The sequence below is a fragment of the Herpailurus yagouaroundi genome, unplaced genomic scaffold (genome assembly GCF_014898765.1).
Source record: "Herpailurus yagouaroundi ecotype Mexico unplaced genomic scaffold, PumYag 140, whole genome shotgun sequence".
In the NCBI taxonomy this organism is placed as follows: domain Eukaryota; kingdom Metazoa; phylum Chordata; class Mammalia; order Carnivora; family Felidae; genus Herpailurus; species Herpailurus yagouaroundi.
This window is the reverse complement of record NW_024412395.1, coordinates 66700251-66725459: the sequence shown is the minus strand read 5'-3', so window position 1 is coordinate 66725459 and position 25209 is coordinate 66700251. Positions and strand designations below refer to the sequence as shown.

General features: G+C 35.9%; 1 protein-coding gene and 1 long non-coding RNA gene across 2 annotated transcripts in view; one reads left to right on the top strand and one right to left on the bottom strand.

Annotated features, from left to right (window-relative positions):
- Positions 1–1459: 1459 nt before the first annotated feature.
- The window catches only part of FAM171B (family with sequence similarity 171 member B), a 67472-nt gene continuing 43722 nt past the window's right edge, over positions 1460–25209 (bottom strand). Inside the window, exons 3-8 of the mRNA XM_040475596.1 lie at positions 22347–22439; positions 19085–19243; positions 15114–15284; positions 11664–11780; positions 6125–6248; positions 1460–5841 (exon numbers count right to left, since the gene is read on the bottom strand). Of these exons, the coding sequence (XP_040331530.1) occupies positions 4497–5841; positions 6125–6248; positions 11664–11780; positions 15114–15284; positions 19085–19243; positions 22347–22439 (2009 nt within the window). The 3' untranslated portion in view covers positions 1460–4496. The remainder of the gene's footprint in view (positions 5842–6124; positions 6249–11663; positions 11781–15113; positions 15285–19084; positions 19244–22346; positions 22440–25209) is intronic.
- On the top strand, positions 17914–20520 carry LOC121030803 (uncharacterized). Its single transcript, XR_005790419.1, has 2 exons — positions 17914–18013; positions 19389–20520. It is a non-coding gene; the product is annotated as an uncharacterized LOC121030803 (long non-coding RNA).

The window sequence follows — 25209 nt, the reverse complement described above, 5'->3', positions numbered from 1 at the left end:
GGCCAAAAAGTGATTTTAAGCAATATGGATAGAAGAACACTGTGGTATAATTTTAACGGGCACTATATTAACAGCATGTAGTTTAGGGAAACGTCCTTAATTAGCTGTCACGATTATCAAGTACTGATAGACTTTTTTTAATGTTTATTTATTTTTGACAGAGAGAGACAGAGCATTAGCAGGGGAGAGGCAGAGAGAGAGGGAAACACAGAATCCGAAGCAGTCTCCAGGCTCTGAGCTGTCAGCACAGAGACCAACGCAGGGCTCGAACTCACAGACAGCGAGATCATGACCTGAGCCAAAGTCGGACTCTCAACCGACTGAGCCACCCAGGCACCTGTGATAGGAGATTTTTTTAGTGAATTTATCAGAAGTGATTAACCTAACTTCACCCAACTACCTCTCCTATAGTTCTTACATACTAGTCGTCCCATATTAATTTCCCTTCTGAGATGAGCCTGTGATGACCAGCTCATGAACATCAACTGTTTGGCAGCTATGTTTGTGATTTATGAAATCTATTTTCTATTACAATCCATTCCATTTGAGCTTGGGTCTTCCATGACTCCTCCAGAAACTGCATTATTTCTGTTAAGACTCTATACTATCCAGTGGGAGATTAGGCCTTGGAAAAAAGGTAACCACAGCCTGGCTTATACTCTGCAGGGATCCAAATGGAAGTGTCTACCTCAAACAATAGTGCTGGGTCATAATCTCCACTATAAATGTAAATGGATTCAGAGCCCAATTCCCATTAGAACTAACCAAAGGTATTTCTACTACAATATTAATTTATACAAGTTATACAAAATGTCTGAAAACATGGCAGCCAAGATAAGGATTCTAAAAGATATTCTAGGTGTCCCTGGCTGACTCAGTAAGTAGAGAATTTGCCTCTTGATCTCAGGGTTGTAAATTTGAGCCCCATGCTGGGTGTAGAGGTTATATAAAAAAATCATACATACTAAAACCCCGAAGTGCAAACTGCCTGAACTTAAGTATGGTTCAACTAGGTGAGCAGAAGACCTCTTGAAGTTCTAACACTCTTAATTGTGAACAACCTTTGTGTTAGTATCTTGTATCTGCTCTTACGTTTAAAGTCCAAATAATTTTTTAAGTGGAGAGGTGATATTGTATCTTGTTCTCACTTAGGAATTTTGGGTACTGCAATTTAGTTTATACTCTATCACCCAATCTTAAGAATTCTTCTCATTGAATGGAAAAATAATTTCTCTATACTTAGCTTTAAGAGTAAAAACGTGAACATGGAAAACATGAAATATAAAGAGAAATCAAGTTCATTATATAACCAAATGGTATTCAAATATATAATATTTATTGTTCCATAGGGAGTGTAATAATGGGTGAAGTAATAACTGAATTATTATTCATTATTAAATGACAGTTTAGGGAGAAATGTTTTGTAGTTTACCCAAAATTAAAGAGTGAATCAAGTACATTTTTATATTTATTATCTTTAATGAACTATGTTTAACATTTTACAAATCTTCAGATTGTTACAGTTTTCAGCAGTAAATATAGTAATAATGGCAATAAACACAGTGAAATGTGAGATTTCTCTGTTGAAATACAAAAGATAGAAATACTTGGAAACAAGAGGGCAAAATGTCAACTTAAGGTTTGAGATGGAAATTAAAATGGTCAAATTCTTTACAATGTCAATACATTTTGAGGGACATTATTTGACCCACAGATTCCTAAAATTCTATATGTATTGATATCAGAGGATTCAAACACAGAGAGTGATCTGAAAATGATTGCCAAAGCAAAGAAGTGCTTTTATTCCTCAACATTTGTGACCTTCGTGGTATACTGTGTATTATATAAAAGGGCATAAACCCTAAACTGCATAAATGTCATAAAAATTGATTTTATAAAGTCTCAAGATCATAATATGTATTCAAAAATACACACAGCTGTGCTTTCATAAACGAATCCATCAGTTAATTGAGGGATAATTTTGCTTTTAAGATATAGCCAAAGTATATACAAAGGATACACAAATGTTAACAATTTGTGATCAAAATTCTCTAGAGTTACATTTGCAAAAAACTGTGTTGGTTTTCAATTTAAAAATTTAAGAAAGATGTGAATATTGTAGGCTTATTATTACTTGGGTTAAGAAAAAGTAGATGGCTTCAGCTTTTTTAACAGGAAATTTGTGAACTACTCAAAATGAGAAGTTACACATTTTTGATCATTAGAAAAGGTAAATTGCCTATACTTCCCCACTGAGAACAGAATGTGCAGTGTATTAAAAAAAAATAAGGTTTTATTCTGAAACCAAAGAAAAGGTATTTCTAGAAAAGCCCCTGGGGATACGTCTTCTCATTTCCTTTACATAAGAATGAATAAGTGGCATACTTCAATGGTGTACCATTATGTCAACATGTGTATTCCATTACCAAACTAAAAGATGAAATATTTTTATTTAAAGGTAGAGAAAATATAAACTTAAGATATTGAAGTGCAACATCTTACTATATAGTTTCTAACTTCATTCCGGCACAACATAATTTATCAATATAACCTGGATTCAAAGAAACACACAAAAGAGAGAAATGTTACTTGCATGCAAAATTCATTGTTCCAACATGAAACACTAGGTCTATATTTTTTAATTAAAACCTGCACATCTGTTTAATTTGGCTAACAAAGAAAATGCACATTAAAGAAAGATGTTCTCATATCCTTCCAATAAAGCAAGTCTATATCAAAGGCACTTCAGCAGAGCACTAACTCCTTAACCTTTTCCAAGTCCTTTTCATTTATGCCGCTTTTAATGCATCTTTCTGTAGACCAAGAAACCTCCTCCTCAAAAAACTAGACCTAGGTATTACCCCAAATATTTAGCTCTTCTGTGAACTGGGTAAAAAATGGGTTTTTAAGTTCTTTGGGTTAATACAGAATGGGAGGAGTGTGACCTGACAGGTTAGGTGTTATAGGAAAAACTGAAGTAATTGTAGGAAAAAACTGGCTGAAGTCTATCTTGGGGGAAAAAAAAAGCTGTTGTCTTTCACTGGATATCCATCTATAATTTGACTACAGCTAATATGGCTAATTTTGCTTCTTTCAACTTGTTTATGTGCCTTGCGTGTCTATGTTGCTCCCATGTTGAGTAGAAGCGAATGAGAAATAAAGCAAATTAGTTTTATTCTTCCCCCAAGGGACAGGGGAAGCTGCTTCAGACATTTGCCTTCATGGGGATTTTTAGAAAATTGGATGAGTTGATTTTAATTAACAAGGAGCTTTATTTTTAGGACATATGAATGATAATTCAGAGTTGAAGACACTTATAATTAAAAACAGCTGTTCAGTGTGTTCATACTGAACTCTTTGCTATGATGAAAATAATATGGATATATTACTTCCAAAACTAGAAGAAGAACTGTAAATTCTATAAGTGATTTAAGAAGAGACCATGTGGATATATACCCAAATTCTGGAGATATTTTTGAGTCTTAGGGAAATAGAATTTCTTCTCCTGTTTATCAACATTTCAGAAAAAAATTAAATATTTTAATAAGTTAATATTTAGGTGTTTATAAGAAACTTAATTTTTTAACCAAGTTTAAAAGGTTTAAGTGAATGAATTAAAAAATATCTTAAAGCTGCCTACATGTATCAATGAGTCTTAAACTAAAGATATGGGTTGTTTTTTTGTTTTGTTTTATGTTCAGACTGGTAAGAAGTTTTCCTTGACAGCTAAGCTCATTTCTCTTTAGAAACAGGGGGAAATTTTTTTAAATAAAAATTAAAGTATCAGAGCATTCATTTTCCATATTTCTAAATAACAAATTAACACCTTATTATTCTGTGAGGTTGTATCTAAAAACAACCAAAGAGCTGGCATTTTCCTCTCTAACCACCAAGTAGCTTCTTGCCCATCTTAAAAGTAAGATTTATTTTTGGGTTGACACAGTACACATGCTGTTGACTGCAAAAAAAAGAAAATATTGTTTGGCCTTTATGTTCTAGAATAACATCAATTCCCAATATTTGTCCTTATTTTCAGGGAAAGGCAGAGAAGAACATAATAGTAACATTTCACAAGACTATGATGCCTGAAGGATATAGTTTCATTCCTAAATATTTCACAGGGGCAGTCATCAAAGCAGAAGCAACATTTTTTGAAAGCAACTTTAGGAGTACACATTTCACAGTTGTTCTTTAGAGAGGGCTAAAGTGGCTGAGCATTTTCAGATAACTTACATCTTGAAACTATTTTACATTTTGAACTCTTGGATACTTCAAATTCATCACCCAAAAATAAATGAAAAGAATAGGCCAGAAAAAGCATTCCTTGGTATCTTTCTCTTTTGTTAGTGAATTGCCATTTTACTATTTACTCTGCTTGAGACATGTCCAGGGACCATGAGATTGCTCAGTCTCCACTTCTTAGAAAGTTCATACAGCAATTTACACGAAGCAAGAATAAACAACACGAGAGAGCAGAGACACAACCACCCTTGATGTTAATTTATGGGAATCAGTGGACGTTCTTCTCGCTTCTTCCAGATATTAGTCTTGCTATCTTTTTTGGCTAGTGGTGGTCTGCCCCTTTTTTTAGTGGGGGACATATTGGCTTCAAAATCTTCAACAGTGCTTTTTCTTCCTGGAGACTCTTCCCCAGGGTGTTCCATGATAGCTCCACTCCCTCCATCTAGAATGTGTCTTAAAGCTGGGTCCTCAGGGGAGCAGACAGTGGTTCCACTCTCACTGCTGCTCAGGTCTAAATCTTCTAAGTAAAGGATCTTAGGCTGATGCATGCTTTTGATGAAAGTTTTCTCCCTCTCGAGTTTTCTACTTGAGTGGTGCTCATTCATGTCCACCCCAGAGTCCAAACTCGTGTCATTGCTCTGGGCTCTCTTGCCCTTTTTCAGGTCTATGAAGGAATGTCTCACTTGTGCGACTGGTTTTCCATCAAGAGATACAAACCATGCTCTGGGATGGGGGGAAGGCTTTCCTTTGGACAACTCCAGGAGGGTCTGTTCTGAAATTCCTTGAAGCTCTGAGGAAAAGGGAGTCATTACAACAGCTTCATTTAGTGTTCCAGGAACGGAAACAGATTCTAGTAAGCTGTTTGAATACCGGCTCCAGTCTGAAGTTTGGGATGGCAGGCTCTGTTGACCTTCGAGTGGAATATTCTCTTCCCTCGCATCTGGGGGCTGTGTGTGAGAATGCACTGGCATTTTGGGCAACGTCTGTGTAAAGTTCTCTCTACTAACTGGTTCCATCAATTGGCCATAGACTAACTGTCCCTTTCTTGGCAAAGTAGCTGACTTAGCAGTATGTAACTGCTCTGGAGTGGAGAAAAGGTCAGATGTTTGAAGGATGGCGATGGGCTGGCTGTAGATGTGCATAAGCTGTTCAGGAATGTGGGAATGTCCATATACCTCTTCGTTACCTGTGAGATACCTCTTTTCCTCTTGTGCATCACCTAGAGATGAAGATGGTTTGTTGTTAATGTGTTTAGGTTGTTTGGGCCCTACATTGGGCTCCAAAGACTGTGTTGGGTTTCTTGAGTAATTATTTGGATTGGCTGATAGAAATGAAACCTCTTCATTGTAGACTTTAAAATTGTCCCGAGTTTTTACCATGGAAACTCTTTTTTCTGCTTCTGCCTTTGATGGTTCCTTTTTCTGAGGGCTATATGAGGAGTTTTTGGCATTAAATAACTGTGACTTGTCCTCGGCTTTTAATGCAACTTTGACTGAACTGATGTGATTTATGTGTGTTGTTGAAGTTGTCTGGTCTCTCTTGAGGACCTCGAGTTTAGTGATATTTCTTTCTCTCTTCTGCGGAGTACCACACTTGTCCCTAAAGGAGAAGAGATAGCAGAAAGTGTTCAAAACTTATGACCTAGAAAATTCATTTTTAAAAACCATCCCATGATATATTATATATATATATATATATATATATATATATATATATATTATATATGCAGTGCTCTTAGACTGTATCCAGTTTTATTTTAATCAACATATTTTAAAGGTCACACTGCTGATTTTTATAAATAAACTGTCATACCCAGAACACATTGATATGATACTATGATCAGATAGTTTTCTGTGTTTATACATATTAATATTCTTCTTACCTGCAATAACAAAGAAGCACAGCAAAAAATCCAATGACAATGACTATTGTTCCTCCTAATATGGCTGTAAGAAACACTGTGTGGTAGGCAGTTATATCCCTTGAGTCTCCATTTATACCTGAACCTAAATGGTTCAATATAAACAAGTAAAACAGAAAATATATTATTTTAGGTAGATCAGATTTTCAATCATGTCCTATCCTGGGTAAAGCAGATTCAGTGTGTGTACACAGCTATACTTGTTTGCTCCCATCCAATGGCGGCTTCCCTGTGGGTAGAACATAACTCCCTATGTGTTGGGCTTAATCAGTTCTTGTTCTGTTCAATTAAATGTGAGCACCTTAAATGAAGTGGCATGAAATGGCCCTGCCCTCTTGCTAAGATTTTCTAGTATCCAGACAGAATATCCAAAAGTGCTGCTATTCCTTCAACCTAGGTTCTGGAATGAAAACAAATGCTGAACTGAACCAAGCCAGGCCCAAAAGTCATGAGGCCCTGCTGCTGGGCCAGGGAGGAAATCTGCTTCAAGAGGCAGTAAAACTGACTCCTGTTGTGTGGTAGCAAGATATGTAGTGGAATAAACTAGGGGAAAATATTTCTGTGCAGAGAGGTTTGGGGATAGAATGTTGATAATGAGGGTTGACTTAGTAGCTATATTCAATTATAAACGAAAATCTAAAGATAAATTCAAAAAGGAATTTGCCAAGGTAAATAGGTATGAAAGGTTTTCTAGACAGAATCTAAAAATTGGGCACTCAAAGGATTCAGAGTTGCAACTTTCAGTCTGGCCTTTAGAATAAGACACCATGCAGAGGCACAAGATACCCACCGTCTCTCTTTATGAGAGCACAGATATACACTGCTGTTGTAATCACCTTAACTGCAGTAAAAGTAGATTAATGCACTAGGATGATCAGTGTAGCCTATTAAGATTCTACATGAGGGGTGCCTGGGTGGCTCAGTTGGTTGAGCCCCCAACTCTTGACTTCAGCTCAGGTCATGATCCCACGGTTGTGGGATTAAACCCCACACTGGGCTCCACACTGAGCATGGAGCCCGCTGAAGATTCTCTCTCTCTCCCCTGCATGTACTCTCTCTCAAAAAAAAAGGAAAAAAAGATTCTGCATGAGCGTAAATGCAATTAATGTTGAGGTAATCTGTTTTAATATCACTAAGATTTCACTTTGTTAAAAAATGCATATAGGGGCACCTAGGTGGCTCAGTTGGTTAATCGTCTGACTATGCCTCAGGTCACGATCTCATGGTTCAAGAGTTTGAGCCCCTCATCAGGCTCTGTGCTGCCAGCTCAGATCCTGGAGCCTGCATTGGATTCTGTGTCTCCCTCTCTCTCTGCCCTTCCCCTGCTAGTACTCTCTGTCTCTCTCAAAAATAAACAAAATGTTAAAAAAAACTTTTTTAAATACATATAACAAGTCTACTGATCATTATCAACTAGAGTCTAATATGAATTCAGGGTGATAAAGTGATAAGACTGGTCAGACAGGTGGTTCTCTGGCAATCTCTACCACGAGAAACATCCAGAATCAGGCTTTCAGCTTCACCAAGGTCCCTAGAAAAGACTGAGGATGACAGACTTTAGATCCTTTAACTTTTGCATCATCTTATTTGATAAAAATAAAATAATAATAATGGTAGTAAGAAAGGTTTTGGAGAAGTAGTATTGTGGTTATGCATACAAACTTTGGAGCCAGAGTGCCTAAATTAGAATCCCAGTCTCACTATTTCTTTTTTCTTTTCAGAGAAACTTATTATCAAAATGTAATTTCTTGGGGCGCTTGGGTGGCTCAGTTAAGCATCCCAGTTCAGCTCAGGTCAAGATCTCACGGTTCATGGGTTCAATGATTCTGTGCTGACAGCTCAGAGCCTAGAGCCTGGAGCCTGCTTTGGATTCTGTGTCTCCCTCTCTCTCTCTCTGCCTCTCCCCCACTCACGCCCTGTCTCTTTCTCTCAAAAATAAAATAAACATTAAAAAAAACTTTATTAATGTAATTTCTTTAAATATATACCCTTCTCCCACCCTCTACCCTCTCTGGGGAGGAACAGAATATCCCCAGGAGATTCCATGTATAAAGTCTTATATGGTGAGGATGAAGTATAAAAATACTATTAACAAAAGGGAAGAAGGTACCTGTTGCTACCTTAACCTTTAGAAACCCCCAGCCTCCATTACCACATGCCCCTTTTGCTCCTTTAGATTTGAGTGTAGAATAAGCCCTTCCTCTAGAGGAGGACTCAAACCCAACATCATCATTTATTTCTTTGTAACATTCTCATTTAGTTTTGGGGCAAGTTTCATTACTTTGTGTCTCATTTCATATCTAGAAGATCTCACCTATATGGCTTGTTATGAGGATTAAGAGAGTTAATACTTATTAGGGACATCTGGTTAAGTATCCGACTCTTGATTTGGGTTCAGGTCATGATCTCATGGTTCCTGGGTTTGAGCCCTGAGTCGGGCTCTATGCTGACAGCACGGAACCTGCTAGGGATTCTCTCTCTCCCTCTCTCTCTCTGCCCCTCCCCCACTTGCCCTTTCTCTCAGAATAAATAAATAAACTTTAAAAAAAAAGAGTAAGTACTTATTAAAACACTTAGTGCTTGGCACATGATAAGCACTCAGTGTACAACATCATTGTTATTAAATGAAATTTCACTGGCACTCCAGTATTGGCCACACTTTCCTATATATATGGTAAGTATTAACAAAGTGTTTATCATATCTGATAGACAACCAAGTACAGCACTCACAATATGAAATTTCTTCAAAAAGAAAAGAAATAAAAGTAACATTTCTATCTGCAGATTCTTATTTAGGATCCAGGGTTGCAATGGAGTAAAGTTTGATTATAACTGGGTGAAATTCAACTTCTCTAAAAGTCTATGTTTCCACAATAGAGTAACACTTTTCATAGCACACAATTCCAACAGAACTCCCTTTTGGACACACGAGGCTGATACTTTTGGGTTTCTCCCAAATTTTATATACATGACAACACCAAAAAGTATGCATCTGTGTGTTTGTGTGTATGCCTAAAAAGAGCCAAAAAGGCAGGAAATTATATTTTCATTTAAATATATTTGAAAGTGCATATTTTAAAACTGTCATAAGTACTTGTTTATTAAACTACTCAGCTGTCTACTTGCCTATAGCAATCACTTGATTTTAATTTCTTGCACTTATTTTCCAAGGAATTCTAGAATTCCATTCAAAATGTATTTAAAAAACAGATTTAGTATGTTATTGGCTAAACTTTAAGTAGCTCCAGCACCTAGTCCATCAGAAGACCAATGTTGATTTTACAAAATGTGATTTTACTCACAATCTAAAATTTTAGGGGGCATTAAGGATCATCATATCCAACTCCTACCATTTAGAAATAAGAAAACTAACACTCAGATAGGCAAGTACATATTTCAAACTCAGCCAGATAAATTATCGGCAAAGCCAGAGCTACAATCAAGCTATCCATATTTCTAGTTTAGTGTTCCTCTGTGATAGGCTCACAGAATGGATTTTTCAAAAGCATCACTAGAAGGTATCTAATTCAAACTAAATGGGAATCCCACATTTCTATTTTCATACTCTGATTCACACAAAATCTTCTCTGAACTATAAGCTAAAACAAAACTTCCACCTACTTTGGAAAATTTGGCTTTTGTAATTCCTAGTCATCTTCTATAAGTTGATTTCAGGTATTTTTTAATGGAAAGTACACTTCTCTATAAAACTCAAGTGTTCCCTGGGTTATTTTTATTGGAAATGAAATAACTGGGATTTAGTTCAGCTGAGTATTAAATATTAATTGTTCTTTTTCATCAATATTTCATTACAGTTGCAAATCTAGAATGAAATATGGCCAGACAGCTGGCAAGACTGCAGGATATTTTGCATCATGAAGAACAAAACAGAAACCCTCTAGTTTCTGAATAAATAATCTCATAAGTACTAAGTTCAAACAAAAACAGAGAGAACATCCCCTTTGATCATAATGGTTAAATGGCTCATATTTCTTCTCTTGGAATATTACATGTTAGCTTCATTGAAAAAAAAAAAAGTCTTGTTACCTTGCATGGTTTAAAATTCAAAGGCTGTCAATATAAAATGATAAAAATTAAACTATCGAAAAAGACATCTTCAGAAAGAACTGAGAGCCTTCGAATTATTAACAGGCCGCCATAACAAAGTTAGGTGATAGAAGGCTGCAGAGAAATGTATGTACAATGTCATCCACATCCTGGGTCAGGGTGTGCACTGGGGCTGTGCCTGACTAGCATGAAATAGCCAGGTTGCAGCTGCCTCTCAGCTGGGAGCCAAAACACTCAACAAACCAAAAGAATTCTCTGACACATGATTAAAGATGTAGGAACGACATATGCATTCAACCTTCACACTCCCCCAAAGCTTCACTGAAATGACCCTGATGGTTTTACTTGGTTTTGTTTTTATAAACAAACCCACAGGTTAAAGGAGAATGTCGTAAGAGACCAGAGGAAGAAGATGGTGAAGGCTGGAAGCTGACTTAGCAAAGCTGGCGACAGGCAAAGCCACGAAGCAATTCAATTGATACAGTGAGCACCCAAAAGGCCCAGAAAATGATACTAAGCCTGTGGTGCAATCAGACTACACTACCACAGGTTAGAAGACTGTAAGAAGATTTAATGGATAAAACATGCAATGTTTGAGTATTTTGAGAGATTTACACAACTCAAGATGCATGTATAGGATTTCCTTACTTTAAATCATATAAATAATCTGATAGCATGTCCAATCTAGGAAAAATAAAATACTCATTTGACCTAGAACATGAATAGATCATTCCTAGTGGACAAGACTTAGTTTTTGTCCACCCTCAGCTCCTATGTCAGGCCAACCTTCATTTGGGGTATCACATGTCTTATATTGAGAAAATCTGGGGACACTATTTTTCAATAGCCCTCACCCCAGGGGTGTGCTCATGACCCATGTCTGGGCAAACCAAACTCTTTATCTCTAGAATGAAGGAACAGTGTGAGGAAAGATCCCAAAGGGTTGGAGTCAGCTGTACATGGAGCAGCAGTTCTGCAAAGACAGTCAAGTAGGCCTGGTAACCGGGTGCGCTAGGATTCCTGCCTTTTAGAACCTAGTTTTTCAGCCTTCCCTGGGATCCTATGAACTCCCTGCATCCTAATACATTTTATGTAATTATCTAAGATCTGTTCCTGTTGCTTGCAACCCAACGCTTTAACTGATCTGGGTAAAATTTATCGTGAAAAGTAAACGCTTTATTGAACAAACTTTACACTTTACAGATTCATCAGACATCATGCTATAAAAACCTCAGAGTTCACAGAGCTTAATCTTTTCTTATACACATGAAAAAAATTAAAAGAAAGCAGAGATCAACAGACTAGAAGCTTTTTCCAACATCATACAGTCTGTAAGTGGCAAAGTTTAGAATAAAATCGAGATCTAGTGATATCAATTCCAGTTTGACTATTTGGATTTTTTCAAATGCCTTTTGTTTCATTTTTACAATACCTCTAGTTCCTGGAAGTGGAGCAGCTATCCAGTAGCCCAAACGTGGTGCATCATATGTCCAGACGAAGTGATTGTTATGTTCCTTGACCATTCCCTGGCCATGATTTACCCAAGCACCTAAAAAGGTAAGTAAAAAATCCCAATCAGTTAGTGTATAGATCTTTAAGGCTGATAGTTGTTTGCTGATAGTCATGTATAGACTGTTTTTGCAGAACTCTTTAAAAAATTATGAAGACTCTGGCAATATATTATCATGAGATAATACATATTATATCAAAATATAGTTTATATTATAATATATACAATGGGATGATTTGAATGATTGTTATGACTAAAGGAAAGAAAATCATTATAAATAAACTAAGAATGTACACATTATTTAGAGAAATCACAACTCTCCGAATAATGTTTAAATTGTACATATTGAGATAGGTTTTAAGGATGTGAATAGTGAAATTCAAATTTATCAATAGGTGGCTATTTGTCACCTGTTCCAGGATTCTGATTAAACACTTGTAATATATGTTTTATGGCCTCATTAATTTTTTTATTAAATACTGTTTTGGTCTATTACTGTCGGCATAGCTCTTTTAGAACGAAATTTTTAAGAATGTTTTTAAAAATACTATCTAATAAAATGCCATCCATAGAAAAAAATTCAGTAAAACCCAGATCTTTTATAAAGTTCAGCATAACGAAGTTTTTTATAAGTTCAGTGTATATTTGTACTTGGTTTATTAATTCACTGTAATGATATACCTACAACATGTAAAACAGTATTTAATAAGGTAGACAAACTTGAAATGACAGAAATGGATCAACTTACTGGTTTTTAAATAGTCATACAATTAAGCATTATATATCGAATATATGAATTTAAAAATTTTGTTACTGGAGGGTACAAAGCCTCTGTCAGGACGAATAATCAGAAATCAGAACTCAAAACAGATATTCTTTAAAATGTTGTTTTAAAACAATTCTTTCATTCAACAAATTAGGAAATTCAGGCCCAAATAAGTGATTTGTTCAAAATCACACGGCTGGTGGGGTGCCTGGGTGGCTCAGTTGGTTAAGCACTGGACTCTTGATTTCAGCTCAGGTCATTATCTCATGGGTTCGTGATCGAGCCCCGCCTTAGGCTCTGTGCTGATGTACAGAGTCTGCTTGGGATTCTCTCTCTCTACCCCTCCCCTGCTTGTGCTCTCTTTCTCTCGCTCACGCTCATAGTAAATAAATCTCTCTCGCTGTCATAATAAACATTTTTTTAAAAAATCACACTGCTGGTGAATGGACTAGAATCTAGGGCTTAGAGCTCTTAATCCAATGATTACAATATATTATATTTGGTTTTAGTCCCCAGTCCTTACACAGAGCTTTGGAAATCCTTGGAGTTATCTATGTAATAAAATGCAATGTTACCTATGGAAAGAGTACCTCTTGTAGTTCCTAACAAGCCACTTTCAACCACACCTGAGTTCATGTTAATGAGGTGATTTTTGGAAAGTCCCTGTGGATTGGGCTGGTTGCCAGGGAAACCCACCAAGTGATTAGAAGGTTGGAATTTTCAGCTTCACCCTACTCCTGCAGAAAGGGGAGATGGGCTGAAGATTAAGTTCAATCACCAATGGTCAATGACAATCATGCCTACATAAAAATACCTGAACTACAGGGTTCGAAGAACAGAGCTGGTGAACACATGGAGGTGGTGGGAGGGGATGCACCCAGAGGAGAGGATATTCTTCTATAATAAACTGATAATATAGTAAGTAAACTGTTTTCCTGTGAGCTGTTCTAGCAACTATCAAGGTTGAGGAGAAGATCATGGGAACCTCCAGTTTATAGCCAGTTGGTCAGAAGCACAGATGATAAACTGGACTTGTAATTGGCCTCTGAGGTGGGGGTGAGGGGACACTCTTGGAAGACTGAGCCTTTAACCTGTGGAATCTGATGCTAATTCTAGGTAGGTAGTGTCTGAATTGAATTTTAGGATACCCAGCTGGTAGAGAACTGCTTGGTGTGAGAAAAACACCCCCACATTTGGTGACAGAAGTGCAATACTGAGTATAGAATCACATTGAGAGACTTTCTCTTACAACTATCCTTTTTACTTATATACATGTTTTTAAAAACAGTGGCAACTATATATTATTGTTTACATTTTGTAGTAAACAGGTATTTGGATTTTTTTTTTTTTTTTTTTTTTGCCTAACTACCCTTCCAATCCAACTGCAGTGAAATCTCATTCCAAATCTCTTTTGAAGGTTAACTGCTCCATATTCTCAGTCCACATGATTAGTTTGGGCCTCCAACACAGAATCTTAAGCCTAAATAAATCTGTACGTTCTATTTGCAGACCACAAAGGCTGGTTCGGAGATGGGCATGAAAATTCTATAACTGCAGTGAATCCAAGAGCTTGCACAATTGCTACTGGGAAAAGAATCTCTTTCCATTGGACTTCAACCTGTGTGTCAAGTCAGAACACCTACACTCTCTTCTTGCCACTCTGAAGGTAAATCTTATCCCAGAAAGGTATTAACACAGAGAAAACATGAGAGAAATCAAATCCTGTGAAACTGTCTAGGCTCTGTATCTTGACTCATCCAAAACAATTGTGGATCATATCCCCCGCCCCCTCCCCCCTTTTTTAGTAATTTAAAGACACTCCTCTTATTTACATGGAAACACAAGAACAAAACCAAGGGAAGCAGAGAAGGAAAAAGTACTTCTACTTCGGAGACTAAACTCAGGACCAAAATTGGTACCTGAGATTTTTTTTTTTTTTTTTAATAACCACTCTGTATCTTAATAGCAGAATGTCGTTTATTTTCATGAAATTAACATACATTTCTTAACTGCCTTAACCAACCTTTTAGATATAAGTTCATATTGCTTATCAAAACGAAAACCTAGAAGAGTAGAAGTAGTTTTTTTAAAAATTTATTTATACTTTTCTGTTAAAGATCTTAGGAAATATAAAAGGCAAGGGAGGGGTGACTGGGTGGTTCAGCCAGTAGAGCACACGACTCTTGATCTCGGTTATGAGTTCAAGCCCTATGTTGGGCATAGTGCTTACTTTAATAAAAAAGGAATGTGAATAAATAATACTATTCTTTACATGTAACATATTGGCATCATTTTCCCCACAATTGTATTATATTAATCAAAGTGGGGGCAAATTCTCGTCATTGATAAAGTGCTTAGAATTGTAACATTACTGATTTAGTGCTCTCCTAAAGATAAATCATTCAAATATAAATGATATATTTTAATGTTTTAAATAAGACACATTAATTTTTAATTATTCTATAGTCAGCATATAAAAATTTGCCAATTATACCTCAATAAAGCTGAAAAAATCTTTAATAGTAATATGGAAACCTATCTTTAAGACCAAACATTCAAACACCCAAAAGGAAAATATTCAGAGTATTTTCACGTAGCTCACATACCTATGTTCATATCAAATGTCCAGGCAGGTATCTGATCCCCTGCACTTACATCATTTGTATGTATAAGGGGGAGAGAAACTTGAATAGAGCCATCCACCTTTAATTCTTTTCCTCCAGAATATATTTTCACGCATATTGCAGCAAGAGGAGTCAATTCAGTACTTTCAAAACCTAAAAAAGAAGTTTATTAAAACCATATGTAAAATACACGTTGTAGTTACATATTAATAACAAAGTAATATGGGCCTAAAATATCTAATTCATTTATTTCACCTATGGTTATCCACTTTAATATTAAATAGATACTGGGTTCTCATGAAAGAATTGTAAAATATATCATAAATATAGGTTATACTCATGTAACTTGACAAATCAACATGAGCCCAGAGATCTAATTCTTTCAGAGTCATGTGATTTAAGGTCACCAGAACCTAATTCAATGTTTTAAAAACCTACAAAACAACAGCAAAAAAATACAGTTCACAAGTGTCCTACCCAAATAAAGGTTCTACCACCTCAAGTCATCAATGCAGATTTGGGTCTATAAGCCAGTCTCTCCTGTCCCCAAGAGTGTCTGTTTCAAGTACAAGAACCAACAGACTGAGCTGTGTTCCTTGAAGTTACCTTGTGGAAAAAACATTCTGATTCAAAATGCAAATTTTCACAGGTTTGACAAACATGAAACAAAATCAGCAATATTGTTTGCTGATAAAAGTAATAAGCTTTGATATATATTTGATTAATAGCATAACTGAAGGAATATAAACAGACTAAATATTAATAATACAATATTACTTAGGCTTCAAAGCTTGAAAGTAGGGAAATGAGATTAAGAGAAGAATTGGTTATAGTGTTTTGCCTAAGGTTTTAAAGTATAATTATACATACAATTTATAATATGCCCTCTTAAACATCAGGAGCTACCTATATTTCTCTATTACTGACAGGAAAAGAGTAGAAAATGCCTTTGTTTTGTTTTTAAATATTAGCGATGCCAAAAATAATCTATACCAGAATATTTATAATGAATAAAGTAATATGGTTACGATGTTAAAATTTAATATAAATTTTCTACAAATAATTTGATAATTTTAGATTTTACAAGTAATTTACTAACACATTAGAATGAGTTGACTCTAGTGTATTTATTATATATAATTTGCTCTTTGTAGATAAACCTGAATCTTTGAATAAAAGCTAGAGTTTTGTTCATTTAACAAATATTTCTAACAGAGCCCCTATTGGCACCACCTACTCATCTTGGTTCCAAAGACACAGTGAGTACATGATCTCTTGAGATATGTTTTTCACAATCTGCATTACCATCAAGAATGCTTTTTTCCATTTCTTTGCTCATTGTCAATTTTTCCTCCACTGGAATGTAAATGTATGGTAGAAGCTGTTTTATCAGTGCTTTAAGGAAAATCTGAAAAGGCAATGTAATTGCATGGTCATAAAAGTTGCCTCTCTAAAGAGGGGATGTTTGAGCTGTGGCCAAATGATAAGATGCCATCCATACAAAGACCTCAGAGAAGAGCTTTCCAGGAAGAAGAAACAAGTGAAAAACCCCCAAATCAGAGGTGATCTTGGCATGTTTAAGAATGAAAGAAGGTTGGAGGGCAAAGAGGTAGAAATAACAGAGGGCCTTCCAGGCCCTGGAAAGGAATTCTCATTATCACTACTACTATATCTGGTGTGTATCTTCACCTGTCAGAGCAATTACTGGCTTAATGAAAAACTTCAATGAAATAGAAGACAATTAGCCTTGGTAAACTTCCTGAAACACTAATATAAGATAAGCAAAGTAATGGCATACATATTTTGTAGACCAGTTACACTAGTACAAATCCAATGTAAGCACAAATAAATTATTAGGTAATCTGTAAGTAGTTATAATTTCTTATGTCAAACTGTTTAGTAAAGCCAGCTGGCTTTCTGAGGTGCCTGCTCTTCACTCCACTCCCACCCCTCGGTTCTGTGCATCAGTGGCTTTACATCCTAAATGCAGCTGAAATTATGAGATCAACTCCCCACCATGTGAGATAAGGCCAACTCAACTCAAAAAAGAAGGAAAAGAGAATGGTACAAAAGAAAAAGAGACTAAAAGATAATGATAAGGATGCAACTTGAAAAAAACTTTTACTCACAGACCACTAGAACTATCCAATACAATAGCCAATCCAATACAGTAGCCACCAGCAACATGTTGCAATTTAAAGGACGTTAGTGCTTTAGTTCCTCAGTGTACTAGTTATATTTCAAGAGCTCAACAGACACATGTGGCTAGTAGCTACCATATTGGATAGACCAGAAGAACATTGCCATTGGTGGCACTGCTCTAGAACTTTTAAAATGTTAGCAGCACTCTCAGGATAACTGAAACAGTGAATGAATAGTCTCAAAAGCAGGTGGTAGAGGAATGCTGGAAGGAAGCACCCATTATGTCCCCTTCCCACTGGACCTAATGAATCTTGACCATAAAGTCCTCAGGACCACATGAGCTTCATTTGTGATATGGTAGACTGGTCCCATCCTTGTAAATGTTTTTATTTTGAGCATCCTATAACTTCCATCTGGAAAATTTTGGCAGGTGTCTTAGATTGGCTTCTTCAAGAAGCTAAGCCTGAGATATCAATTTGGGAGGAAGTACCCACCACTGAGGGAGTGGAGACATATAAAGAAGAAGGAAGACAAAAAAAGATGTATTAAGGAATAGATATGTACTCTCTTTATACTCTTGTCTATTAGTTGAGAGCTTGCCCTAGTGAGGGCCTCGCCTACTTGCTGGACCACGGAATGCCTTTAGGCAGAGTCACAGATGTGTGCAGCAGGAAACACAGGCCCATAACAGAGGAGGGACAGTCATCTTGCTGGAGCACCAATAGCATCAGCTACAATAGGTAAGAAAAAAAAGCAAAACTAACCAAAACATCTATATGCTTATTACTCTAATTTCTGGTTGTTCCCCAAATGAAATGGAACAAAATTTGACCTAAATGAAATCATCAAAATTATAGACTGAGGTGATTTTTAAAAACAGTGGAGTTTCAGTTATATGTTGCCACAGGTGGTAGAAATAGTGGAACAAAGGTGGATGTAGAGAGAAGAGAGATTTTACGGGGTTTATTCATGGGTATATTAAATAAAATGTAAAAGCCCATCATCCTCTTACCTGTTAGGTTGTGACAGCCCTATACTGTGTGTGTATATATATATAGAGAGAAATATATATATATGCTGCTGAATCTGGAATACAGCTGACCCTTGAATAACATGGGTTTGAAGTGCACATGTGCATTGTTTTTGATAAATGCAGTACCATAAATGTATTTTCTCTTTCTTGGGATTTTCTTAACACTTTCCTTCCTCTAGCTTATTGTAAGAATACAGTAAATAACACATATAATATACAAAATATGTGTTAATTGACAGTTATTGGTAAGGCTTCTGGTCAACAGTAGGCAATCAGTAGTTACATTTCTGGAGAATCAAAAAGTTATACGAGTTTTTTAACTGGGGGGAGGCAATCTCTACATTGTTCAAGGGTCAACTGTATATGTTTTTTAAAAACTTATAATTTTGCTAACTTAGAATATCAAATTTATTTAAGAAAAACTTCCAGTTAGTTACTCCCATCTATAAACTTTTTATGTCTAACAATTATTGACAGTTCTGATTAATTTGATAATAATTGAAGGTCAAATTCTAAAAACATGTATAAATGTCTTTAGGTCAAATTTTCATTTTTATGTATTTTTTTAACCTGCAAAGTTATACAGTACCATTACTATTTTCTTTGGGTAGAAATATCCTGTACATTAAATTTTTCATTAATTTAATATAATGTATGCAGAAGATTATGGTATAATTTTTCTTTCACTGGATGAAAGGAAATTGCCTTATAACATTTTAATAACTAGCTTTATATACTGTTTCTTTTAAGTATTATTTGTATAAAAGCTAGATAGTACCTGATTTATTGAGCATAATTCCAGTTGTATACAGGAAATTGTCCACTTTCAAAAATTGTTGTAGAACTGTAAGATAGCCTGTTACGTTGCTAATATGATGGTTGTCAGGTAGTTTAATTAAGGCTTTTGAAAACTGAACACTTGGTTGAGATTTGGCATCTGGAAAAAGGAAACTTCATTAACAAATGGACAAAACAAATGCATATTAGGCATAACATCATTGTTCAGGACATGTTACATTAACATCTCCTTATAATTAATATTTTAAATTCTGAATTGAAATAAGAAATCTTCCTTTCTTTAGGTCACACAAGGCACCTTTATCCTGGAGACCACTTGATTCTACTGCCCAGAATTTCTTCATCCTTTTTGGGTTTTACTCTAGGAAACCGCATACCGACCATTTTAGCCCATTTGATTCACTTGGGGTTTCATTTCTGTAACACAAGCTAATGGTGCATGCCAGAATGTGCTGTAACCAATCCAAATGTCAGGTATTCAATTGATAAATGTTATCTCATGTTAATAACTTTGAATTGACTATCCTTTAATATAACTTACAAAGTGAAAATTCAGTGATAGTATTGATATTTCTGTCATCAATGTATTTTTAACAATTTAAGGGTCAACTCTTAAATCCTTGAAACTCATCAGAAATATCAGCTATTGCTTTGGACTTTAAGGATGCTGACAAAGACGAAAGCAATCAGTTCAATTATTAGAATTTTTAAAGTGTCAGTTTCGAAATAGTTACATCACAAAACATGACAAAAATGTAACATAATTTTCAAAATCAGTGTATTGTTTACATATGAAGCTAGAAAAACTAATACCTGGAAAGTAAGAGATATAACTAAAAACAACACATTTATTACTCTTCTTTGGTTAAATTGAGGGTATAATCTAATACCTTCTGATCACTTTACAAGTACTATCTACACCTTACTCTGTTAAAATACCTGCCTTAAAAAAGTGCCGTGGAAATATTTCACATTAATAGAGGCTGAGACATGAAAACTGAATGTAACATTTGACCCTAAACTGGAGTGACAAAAAAAAAAAAAAAAAAAGTGCCAGTGGCCAAAATTGGAATTTGGATGGTAAGTTATCCTATCAACATTAAATTGGCTGAACTGTGTTGTGGCCACTTAATATCCCAAATCTTAGCAAGTGCATGCTTAAGTATTTAGAGGTAAAAGGCCACGATGCATGTAACTTACCTTCAAATGGTTCAGAAAAAAAAGTATGCATCCCCAGAGCACAAATACACATGTAGTAAAGCAAATGGAATAAAATGTTATCAATAGCTAAATTTGAGTAGAGGGTATACAGGAGTTGTCTTTTATCCTTGCAACTTTTCTATATTTGGAAATTATTTCTGCATTTGAAGTTATTTTCAAATATAAAGTTAAAAATATACATGTGCCTTAATTATGCTGAAGCCCCAAATTTCTTATAACTGAAAACATGTACACTAAGTAAAATGTCTGCCTGAGCCTCTCTAAGGTTTTGTACATTCCTGAAGTTTCTAATTTCTCCTGCTCCCTTTTTATCACAAACACACACAAACCTAACACATTTTCATTGTACAAACTGAACACCTGTCTGATCAAATCCTGGAAGAAAAAATATTAATGTTTTATGGAGGTTGAGAAGTGAGGATGTGTATCTTCCAAGGAAGGATTTATCATCTGCAGAAACACCCCTCCTTTCCTGCTTAGCTTTTCAATGGGTCAACTCTTAGGACACTGAGGTAGTAAAAGGAAGCTGAGAACTCAAGAGAGCCCACAGTGTTCTCATGGAGATATAGACAGTATCTCCCAGATAAATGAGTGCTCACCATTGCTTGGTAAAATGCAAAGGAGTGGCATATGGACATGTTCACACTAATCTATTTCATATATTCTGGAGGAAATTACAATTTGTAATGGGGTTTGAAGAAGACAGTATGAAGTAGGAATGTGTCAAAACACAACCTTAACAAGAAGGTGCTGCTGAAGAGGGACTGTTTTTACTAAGGTCCCAGCAGCATAACGTGTAGCCTTTCTCTATGGTAAATGGTTCCTATTTACTTTTCATCCTTCTGCACACCATGCCACATGCACCCATCCTGCCAGGCAAAGCAAACTTGCAACTCAAAATTCTATTAAATCTATTAGATTTCAAGAGTAAGATTCTGGTAATTTCCTCAGTAAATCACACACTGGTTTAATTTTTTTTCCAAATATTTTCTTTAATATTTTTGAAATAAGATAACTTCTGAGGGGCGCCTGGGTGGCTCAGTCGATTATCAGACTTTGGCTCAGGTTGTGATCTCACGGTGAGTTCAAGCCCCGCATTGGGCTGTGCTGACAGCTCAGAGCCTGGAGCCTGATTTGGATTCTCTTTCTCTCTCTCTTTCTGTTCCCTCTCCCACTTGTATCCTCTCTCTCTCTCTGCCCCTCCTCCTGTCAAAAATAAACATTAAAAAAAAGATAGCTTCTGAAAATGAACTTTCACAATTTCTTTTTATCATGACTCTTATTGGACTCTTACTTTGAGGATTCTCTGCCTTTACCAATCAATCATTACTATTATGCTTTAGTCTTAAACATCGATTCCCCAATACAAAAAAAATTTTTTGTCATCGATAGAGGTTTTATATAACATGCAGTAAAAGAGTGCAAAATGTGGGGGTTCCCCTAAGAACTAGTTAAGGAAGATGGCAGGGGGGTAAAGGTCATGCTGGAACTGTCATTCTCAGGGTTGGTAAAGCAGAACTAGAGGTCATAGTTTAAATCAGACTCCAAATAAAGCTTCCTGTATCTGGCCCATGGGATATGCAAGTGGGGTAAATCCCACCTGCTATGGAAAGACCTTACCCACTCTCAGGCCCTTCCCACTCAGGGATGGAAGTGCCTGCATTAGAGAGTCCCAAAGTTCCAACCTTTTCCTAATTTCACTGACCACTAAAGCTCCGTGAGAGATGTGACTTGGAAAGAAGCTCAGAATCTCAGTGCAGTCTTTCGGAAACTCAAATGTTCCTACTGGGGCCAGGATGCTAAAATAGTACAGAATGATTCCCACTATACAAACCCCCATATTGTTGTTTGACAGTGAAATAAGAATCAGTTAAGATCAACTTACAGCAGTACTAATCATCCTTGAGCAATTTAGACTTTTACAACTAACATGAATTCATTAGTGAAGAACTACAGTAACATAATTAAAGTGATTATCACTAAGTTTTTACCTACAAGTTGAGAAGAAGTGTTGTACTTACCAGCTAATTTTCCAGTAATTAAAACAGTGTCTTCAAATAGCCATATATTTGCTTGGCTTTGCGGGAACAGCGAAAGTGTAACTGATGAATATACTGTGAAATATAGAACAATTAAAATATTTTATTAAACGTGGGGAAAAACTAGGTTAAATATAGTCTGTTCCAGCAGGCCCTAAAAAGTGGGAAAGGGTGGGGTGGGGGGGAAACTGTGGAAACAAAGGAAAAATAAATGTAAAATACGATGAAGGGGGAAAAAAGAGTATCACAGTAAAGTCAGGGGGAAAAAGGTCAGGCATCACTATTTTACTAATCCTTTCTATTTCCAATAGTTTGTACCAAAATTACTAATGATGTTCTATAACCCCAGACATGTATTGTCAGATTAAATGCTTGAATAATCCTCTGTTTTCTCCATACAATTGTTACTTGTTATTTCCTTATGATTAAAATAAATAAATAAAACTTTGGCTCCACAATTCAAGGTTCTCTAAGATAGAGACTACATGCACTGATGTTTTTTTAACTTCCTGCATAAGGGCACAACTCTCTTCACCACACAGTATGGTTTGTCAGCTCTAAGTTGGCAGAAGAGGAAACAGTTTAATGCGTAACAGAACAAATTATCCACAGTCATTGGTAGCAATGCAGGATGGGGCCAAATCTGCCTACAAGAGTAGGTACCTTAAACAACGGGTGGGATCAGTAAGTGCAGATGGCCTGAAAGATAACAAAATTATTTCAAGATCAGAAGTGTGTGGGGGAGGGGAGACCATTTTATAAGCAAGAACAGATCAAATAAACTTACTAAAAATGAGTTCTCATTTGATAGCTCTCTTCTATTCGATACAAGCACTTAACAGAAATAACAAAATCCTAAATCACTTAGGACAGGATAAAATACATTTGCATGGAAATGTTTTAAGATATTTCAAAGAGCTGTAAAGACTGATAAGAGGATAAAACACAAAAATATATGAATGGGTATAAAATGAAATACACCATTTTCCTACAATAGGAAAAGAAATACCAAACAAAAATATAATTTCAATTCAGAATACATTGATAGCTAGACTAATTAGTGGCTTTATGAAATTAGAAAGTGTCAGGGTAGTAGCTTGGACCTTGAGATGATTATAAGTAGGGCACTTTCCCACATTTGGATACTTTGTTAAAAGGGGTGGGGGGGCAGCCCTCACAGGTGAAGGTTATTAAGCCCGAGGAGAATCTTTTGAACTTCACTAAAACTTATATGTGGATTTCCTTTCACTTAAAAAAAAAAAGGTTTCTCATTATAAAAGGGATGAATATCCACTCTAGAAAAGTTGAGAAATACAGAAAAAAAGAATAAAGTGATGGCCCTCCCAATCCCATGACAAAGACAATAACTATTAATATTTCAGTATAGTCTTCCTGGCTTTTTCCTGTGATTTTTTTTTAAAATAGGGAGTACAGGGGTGCCTGGGCGGCTCAGTCGGTTAAGCGGCTGACTTCGGCTGAGGTCACGATCTCGCGGTCCGTGGGTTCGAGCTCCGCGTCGGGCTCTGTGCTGACAGCTCAGAGCCTGGAGACTGTTTCAGATTCTGTGTCTCCCTCTCTCTCTGACCCTCCCCCGTTCATACTCTCTGTCTCAAAAATAAACGTTAAAAAAAATTTTTTTTAAATAAAATAGGGAGTACAATATTATATGCGGAATATTTTTACCCTGTTTTTTTTTTCATTTAAGATAAGCATTTCCATCCCTCATTAGAAACTCTTCCTAACATTGTCAAGGTCACTTATGTCCTTTCTTGAAATATCAAGACTTAACCACTGTACTAGTATCACATAGTTTTCATTTTTACCATTATTGCAAAAAATAACATTTGAATCAACATTCTTATGTACAAAGATCTGTCAACTTTAGTTACATATCTATTTTTAGGATAGACTCTTAGCAGTGGAATACTGGCTCAAAGGTGAAGATTTTGAAGACTTTTGACACACATTTTCAAAATTGCTAACCAGATAATTTTGCTGACTTGTACACCCACCAACCATGTTCGAGAAAGCTCACTATACCTCACTCTCTCAGTACTATGTTCACTTTTTAAAAACTTTTCTAAGGTGAAAAATCTAAGAAATGTGTATGTCTTTGGTACAGCAAATCTGAGACTATTAAGAAAATAAAACAGTTTATCATATCTAGTAATCTTTTGTTTTTCTGGTTTTGAAAAATTCCAGGTAAGGACTTTGCCCATTTACCTTATTTAGTTAGGACCTGAGTGTTTTCTAACTAATTTGTATGAATTATTTACATATTGAGGCTATTACTCTTTATTGTCTAATATTTTCCTATTTTTAGACATTTTTCGAAATATAATTGATGTATGACTTATTAGCTGCAGGTGTCAACATAATGATTCAATATTTATATATATTGCAAAGTGATTACCACACTAAGTCTAGTTAATATCCACCACCTTACATACATTTTTCCCCCTGTGATAAGAACTTTTAAGATATACTCTCTTAGCAACTTTCAAATATAGAATACAGTATTTTTACCTATAGTCACATGCTGTATAATACCTTTGTTAAAAATAGTGCAATCTACCTTTTACGACATCTTTCATTGCTTTTAGGTTTCCTTCCTTATAAAAAAAATCATTTTGGGGGCACCTGGGTGGCTCAGTCAAACGTCTGACTTCAGCTCAGGTCATGATCTCACAGCTTGTGGGTCCATGCCCCATGTCGGGCTCTGTGCTGACAGCTCAGAGCCTGGAGCCTGCTTTGGATTCTGTGTCTCCCTCTCTCTCTTCCCCTCCCCCCCCCCCACACTGTCTCTCTCTCTCTCTCTCTCAAAAATAAATATTAAAATTTTTTT